Source organism: Macrobrachium nipponense, chromosome 19 (genome assembly GCF_015104395.2).
Source record: "Macrobrachium nipponense isolate FS-2020 chromosome 19, ASM1510439v2, whole genome shotgun sequence".
Taxonomy (NCBI): domain Eukaryota; kingdom Metazoa; phylum Arthropoda; class Malacostraca; order Decapoda; family Palaemonidae; genus Macrobrachium; species Macrobrachium nipponense.
This window is the reverse complement of record NC_061088.1, coordinates 26,184,709-26,192,208: the sequence shown is the minus strand read 5'-3', so window position 1 is coordinate 26,192,208 and position 7,500 is coordinate 26,184,709. Positions and strand designations below refer to the sequence as shown.

Sequence of the window (7,500 nt, the reverse complement as noted above, 5' to 3'; positions counted from 1 at the left end):
AAACAACAATGACAGCAGCTGGGACGTCCTCTCGACTCTGTGAAGAACAGCAAAACAATATTCAAACACTGACCAAATATTGCACCACAGCAAAACAAAGTAGATAAATTTCGAACGTGCTCTACTTTCTGAATAACTTTCGGTTTTCGGAATTCTCTTTTTGAGAATTTAGAGTAGAACCTAGAATTTAGGCCAAAGTCCAAGCGCTGGGGCCTATGAGGTCATTCAGCGCTGAAAAGAAAATTGACAGTGAAAAGGTTTGAAAGGTGTAACAGGAGTAAAACCTCAAAGCAGTTGCACTATGAATCAATTATTAGGAGAGGGTGGAAAGTAAGATGGAAGAAAGAGAATATAAACGGAGATACAGTAAAAGAAAAGGAAGGGGTTGCAACTAAGGCCCGAAGGGACGCTGAAAGAACCTTAAGCAATCCCTACAGTGCGTCGCATGAGGTGAACCGACGGAATTCTCTTTTTGCTTCTCTCTTATAATACTTCTTTGCCATAGGCGCCATTTAGGTAAGCACATTTTGTTGACGATTCCACTTCTGTTTAAATATAGTTTCCCTTTAGAAAAATTACCTGTTATTTAAATAAAAATAAAATACCCACAGCATTTAAAATGAAATATACGCCAGTCATTTAAATATAAATAGCCCATTTATTTCTTAATCGGATGACTTTTCCTTAATGGTTAAACAGTTAAGTCATTTGATATTCAACATAAGTGTCTCCCGGTTATTTAATCAAATATTCCCGTTATGAAAAAATAAAAAGTCCCTTGGAATTTCTGTTAGATAAAAATATCTTAGTAACTAAATAAGTCTTGGTTGTAAATAGAAGGCAATTTTTCTGGTAAATATCAAAACAGAAAAACATTCTCCTTTTTGTTTTCAAAGAGGTAACAAAACTTTCCTGAACGTATAAAAAAATGTCAATATATTTAAAATGGCAACATTTTTATGATTAGGCTTGTGAATGTTTAACATTCATCACCATCATTCTGGTAAATGGCTCGATCAGTGATACAAATGAAAAGAAAAACCAAAGTATGAAAAACATCCGTGACTAAGAGCTTTATCACCAACTGTCAGCTTCTCCACAGGAGAAAAAATCATTTTGACCAGTGTTGGATTAGTGTGTTTGCAGAATTGACCTTACCAGTTTTCCTCGCGATATTGTTTCCGTGTATATTAAATCATCGATGATTATCATAACCAAAGTTATACTCATTTTTTCCTCGTCATCAAATGACAAACCCCTAACAATGATTTTGAGGACAGTTTCATGCAACACAGGTAACTATACCCTTTACCTGTCATTTGCAGGTCTGTTCACTATCATGTTACAACGACCGATTCCGAAAACCTCGAATCATTCGGCGTTAGTATTACAACCCTCTCTCAAATGCTTCACATTCAATCAACGTCCTAATCGAATAATATCGCTACTCTGAATGTCATATTGGCTGGCCATTCTAAGGGACTGTTCCTAAATTTATCCGATGGCGAATTTGATAATACTCCCAAGGCAAGCAAATCACATGCTTCGCTGAGCTAAAACCACCCGACGGGATTTCAGTTTAGGGTTAAATGGGCAGAACTTGCCTCTGGTCAGACACAGCTATTTCGGTCGACAGTGGTTTAGAGATGAGCGTAAGTAGCTTATGCCTGAAGCAAGATTGCTTTGTTACATTTATTTTCGAGATTTCAAAAAGAACGAAAAGCAAGATTAAATAGGATAAAACGAGGATTTATTTTCCTCTCTCTCTCTCTCTCTCTCTCTCTCTCTATGGATTTTCGTCATATCATTGAATTTCTCATATTTTCTCCTCGTCGCTTTCATAACTCAACCAATGTCATTCATATCAAACAGCTTCACCCTTTTTCCCTCGCAATTACATCCATACCTCAGTTTCATATCAAACAATTGGCTCAAGAGTCCTCTTATATATCCCACTGTTTCGAATTACACTCTGTTTCTCTTCCGAAGCTTTTCTACTGATCCCTCTATCTCACTTCTTCCTCCATTTCTGTGACTCATTACATCTCTTTAACTAACGTCCACTTCATCTACTCTCGGATGCTTACATGAATAAGACATTTCCGTTCTGCCATCCACGTTTACATCCATCGCCCTGGCTTCCATTTTAACCTAACAACTTAGCTTTCGCAAACATTCACGTCCATCCTTCTCTTCTTGAAAACGCATTCTTAAACGCTTTCACCAGTCGCTGAAGCTTCTCGTCATTACCACAGCAAACACGACGTCGTCAGCAACAGCGTCGATGACCACCGGGCTTTGATGCTCATCTTTCACGTCTTTGCAAGTTGTTAAGAAAATTTCTTCGCAATACTGCCAGTTGTATTGCAGCACTGTGAACATTTATACCTTTCCAGGTTGTACTGTTTAGGTAATGAATATTTGCAATAGTTTCGTAATTGTAATTGTGTTATGAAATAGTCTTCAATTGCAAAACTTTTACATGTTCCTCTGTTGAGTAATGTTAATTTGCAATAACTTCATAAGATGCTCTGTTGATACATTTTTTTATTTGCTACTTATTTACAGGTTGTTCTGCAACATAAAGTTTATTTGGAATACATGGCAAGATTTTCTGTAGAGTATCTGTCCAGCTTTCTCTACTGTGTGTGACGTTAATTCGCAACAATTCTGAAGTCTTTATTGTGCGATGCTCATTTGCAATACCTTCGGACTTTCCTCTTTAAGCTAACGTTCACTTGCAATATCTTTTCAGGCTGCAACTACTACGGATTCTCTGCAATGTTCTTCGGCACATTCTCCATGTGCATCCACGCCAGCGTCAGCGTCATACGGTACATTAACATCTGTCATCCAGAGAAAGGTAAAAGCATTTGAATACTAAACAACCTCTCAACTTATCAAAAAAATGTATTTTAACAGCTATGTAAACTAAATTGAATTGAATTGAATTGAATATGAAATTTAGGTCAAAGGCCAAGCACTGGGACCCATGAGGCCATTCAGCACTGAAACGGAAACTGACAATAAACGGGTTGATAGGTGTAACTGGATGAAAACCTCGCTGTTGCACTACGAAACAATTGTTAGGAGAGAGTGGAGAGTAAGATGGCAGAAAGAGAATATGAAAGGAGGTGCAGTAAAAGGAACGAAAGGGGTCGCAGCTAGGGGCTGAAGGGACGCTGCAAAGAACCTTAATACCTACAGTGCACCGCATGAGGTGCACTGATGGTACTAACCCCCTACTGGGTAGCTATGTAAACGAACGAGCTCACACAAACGCAAGCACGCACGCCCACATCCATGAACATTTGTCTAGAGATACAGGTGCATACATATCCATGCATAATGAAAATGCATGTTTGTATGAATAACTAATGCACGGGCTGCTGGTATTCGTAATGTCAAGCAGAGACATTCCAGAGACCTGTTGTGATCTCTAATTGCAGTTTCCTACATATTTACATATTGTACCATTCATGGAATTCCGTATTCATTAATGCCTGTAGCTATGCCTAAGGAAGACTATAGCAATTAACCTGGATCTATATTTTTAAAAGTATAAGATCTTGAGTTGTGTCGTTAACAATAAAAGAAACAAGCAGCAAGGATACCTTTATTTTTATTTATTTATTTATCTATTTTTTATCATCCTATTCCTCTGACACTAAATTTTACCTTTTCGTTCCCTCGTCCTCCGACTTACTATACTCTGTTTTTTTCCATCTGTCCATCCGCCTGCGGTGTTTGCGTATGGTAACACTGCGTCTAGGGCTTTAAATAATATCCTATTTCGAATATTAACGGTGTAATTCGCATACAGTAATATAACACTTTTCAGTTGCAAATGTACACCAAGATATCCCTTTATTTACCTAAAACTTACACATAGCATAACTATTTAAAGCCCGGGACGCAGTGTTACCATGCGCGACCACCACAGGCAGATGGAAAAAAACAGAGTGTAGGACTCACTGCTATAACACTTTCTCTCCTGCTAACGCCTTTCATTTCTGGCACAGTGGTTAAACTGAGCCGAATGGTGCGTTTCCCTGCACAGTTGTTAAATTAACAGTTACGGGCTGCAGAATAGCAAGAGCCCGTGCCAGCATAAGGCTGGCTTAATCTAACGACGACTACGACAAAGACAGTTAGAAAGGTGTGACCAAATACAAATAATAAGAGTGAAAATAAAAGTGCGACAAGAAATATATTCTTGAAAAACAAACGAATGTTCAGCTGGCAAAGACAGATGAAACAATAATGAAAATAGTGTAAAAAAAAAATATACAGTTCACACAAGGAGGAAAATTTTATGTGCACTTCATAGTCATTTTCAAAATGATCTTATTATTACCAGGTGTGTAATTCTTAATATAAAATGTTTGCACAGAAATTCAACCAGAGTTTGAAGCTGAATAGGATCCACTAGGAGATTTGATCTTTTAAAACAGTATTCTGCAGATTCTGAGCAGTGTAAGGAAATCGGTGACGCGGTCGCCGCGTTTCGAGAGCAAACAATAGGTGCTTGGACAACAAAATCCTTTTGAGGCGGCAAAATCCTATCTGATCTTTGACCCCTGAGTGTGGCCTTGAACTTGCTCCCTTGGAATCACAAAATAAAATATTGAATCTCCCAGCAACACTAGATGAGGGAAAAGGTGTTTGAATTCATTATCTTCGAAAATTTCAGAGTAATACTAATTTAAAAACATTAAACTTTGCGAACTAATGGACATACAGGAGGGGAGAAAGAAACAGACAGGCAGACAGAAATGTCATCTATAGTAAATGCTCACATATGGTATACCTGGGGTATAGAAAGCACACTGAAATAACTTTTTCTCTAAAAAGCAAAAGCTCTCGGGCACATAATCCCGAACTGTAGCCGAGTACCAAGACCTTCCCTGCAAAAGCGGGACGCCATATCTTAAAAAGCTAACCATAGAATCTCCTTGAAAATAATTTGAACTAACCTAAACTTACCCATCCTAAGCTAACCTATAGGGGCATGGCAGAAAAAAAACGGGCCTGGTGCAATACTAGTATGTAAATCTCGGGAATTTGTCTCACGTGCTCGATTCCCGGACTGCAGGAACAGAAACACTGTCGTAACTTCACATGAACTGTGCATCTGATGTCTAGGCCAGTCCCTTACAACGCTCCTGATTGGCTGTTGATAAGCCAATCACAGGGCCGGAAACTATCAGACTCTCTCGAGAGAGTTTGCATAGGCAGGATGTATGTTCCACCTCTCCTGAAGGATACATTTGAAAGACGTATCCCTCAGGAGAGATGAAACATACATCTTGCCTATGTGAACTCTCTCGAGAGACTAATAGTTTCCAGCCCTGTGATTGGCTTATCAACAGCCAATCAGGAGCATTGTAAGGGACTGGCCTAGACATGAGATGCACGGTTGATGTGAACCTACTATCGTATAGGCCCGTTCATTCAAATCTCAGTGTAACTTTGTTGACCTGAGCAATTTAACATGTACCTAGTACGTAGTTGGTCAATTGTGATAGACCGCTTACAGGGTGAAGAAAGGCATTTGGATAGCAACCATACCCCAAAACAGGATAACAGCCAAAAGGCTAAAAACAAGGACCACATTCTAATCACTAAGACCTTGGCTAAAACCTTTAAGAGCTACCCAACCTGAGAGCTAAGGACTATATATATATATATATATATAATATATATATATATATATATATATATATATATATATAAATTATGCATTCACTTTCAGAATACTTAATCACTTTGGATGCAGTCAAGCCAACGAAACTGAAACATCCGAAGAGTTTGCTGTCAACTCGGAAAGTCAAAAAAATTGAGAGGGTATGAATGAGAGGGGTTAAGGCCCCCTTAGAAACGACCCTCTAATTTTGGTTTTTGGCTAAAAAAAATTGCCTTATATATATATAGATATATCACGAATATTAAGCCACAAATTTCACTATTCGTTAGAAGTAATTTACATCCAAGGGGAATTACAATAGATAAGAACAGCTACGTACCAAAATGGTTAAGTCAACCGTCTATCACTGTATCTAAAACAAAGACCCGAGTTCGAATCCTTGAAGTGCCAGATGCACTTATCAAAGTTCCTCCTAGTAGCTTTCACTCATTTCCAGTCTTCAGTCAATTTGGTATTTGGTGGTATTTGTGACTTTATATTTATTTTTTTTGGGGGGTGGGGTGGGTTGGGGGCAAAGTTAATGTGCATGCAACAAAAATTCTCATATATATATATATATATATATATATATATATATATATATATATATATATATATATATATATATAAGTACAGAAACCTAGGAGCGTCAACTTATGTGATTTATTTTCCCACGAGACTTCATTAGCACAAGGAGAGTGGGAGAGCGGTGAAGTCTGCATATGAACAAAATCTTGTTTCCATTCCAAATATACACATTCCAGATGTTCAGAATGACCTAGTTTCAGATACAGTACATTCAAGCCAACAAATTTGCATATTCATCTTTTAAACAACAAACTCTACCCCGAGCAAGGGAGAAACTCCCACGAGTAAAATATAAGACACAAAGGTTGCTGCTCAACTAATGTTTTATGTTACGACACTTGAGTGGCAGCATAACCCTTAATTAAGATCTGAAGTAAAATAGAATGTAATTTATTAATATTTATAATGTTTCTATTAAGGATTAAACAGCAAAATAATAAAACAGAGAAAATAATAATATAAAGAGCTACACAGGACTTTATTCATAAAATATTAGGTGCACAGGAACTTTTTGATCACCCTGTACTTGTAAGTACAGGGTGAACACCTTTAGATAATAAGACACTCAATTAAAGGTTGAAGGACGCACTATCACGGCTAAATTGAACCATAAGTAAAGTCAAAACTAGTGCGGCTAGAGGGCTACAATTTGGTATGTTTGATGATTGGAGGGTGGATGATCTACATACTAATTTGCAGCCCTCTAGACTCAGTATCTTTTAAGATCTGAGGGTGGACAGTTAAAGTCCGGACATACAGACAAATAGCCATCTCAATGGTTTTCATTCGCGGATAACTAAACTAAACAATAAGTATGTCACTGGTACAACTTAGATAATGCCTTAATTAAATGTCTATGCGGAAAAGTCAGCTTAAAACTTATACCAACCGAATTTATGAACGAGAGCACTCGAAAGAAACTGGCATCTATTTTGCATTGTTGCTGTTCGACAATGCGAGTCAGTATCCCGAGAGGAATCATGTTTACGGAAAAATATTCATGGACAGATATAACACACTGAACCAATGTAATTGTATAAAAATATGCACACAGTTTTAACGATGAGAAGGCAGAGACGAAATATTTACATACGTGGCACGGAAATAATATATTACTGTAGATATATAGATAATTATTATATATATATTATCTATATTATATATATATATTATAGTATACATTTACTGTATATATATAATAATCATATATATATATATATATATAT

At 37.2% G+C, this 7,500-nt stretch overlaps 1 protein-coding gene across 2 annotated transcripts in view; it reads left to right on the top strand.

The window, feature by feature from the left end:
* LOC135212782 (melanopsin-like) overlaps positions 1-7,500 on the top strand; it is a 230,267-nt gene that overhangs the window by 132,363 nt on the left and 90,404 nt on the right. For both annotated transcript variants that reach the window (XM_064246563.1, XM_064246558.1), the window contains exon 4: positions 2,756-2,863. In XM_064246563.1, the coding sequence (XP_064102633.1) occupies positions 2,756-2,863 (108 nt within the window). The remainder of the gene's footprint in view (positions 1-2,755; positions 2,864-7,500) is intronic.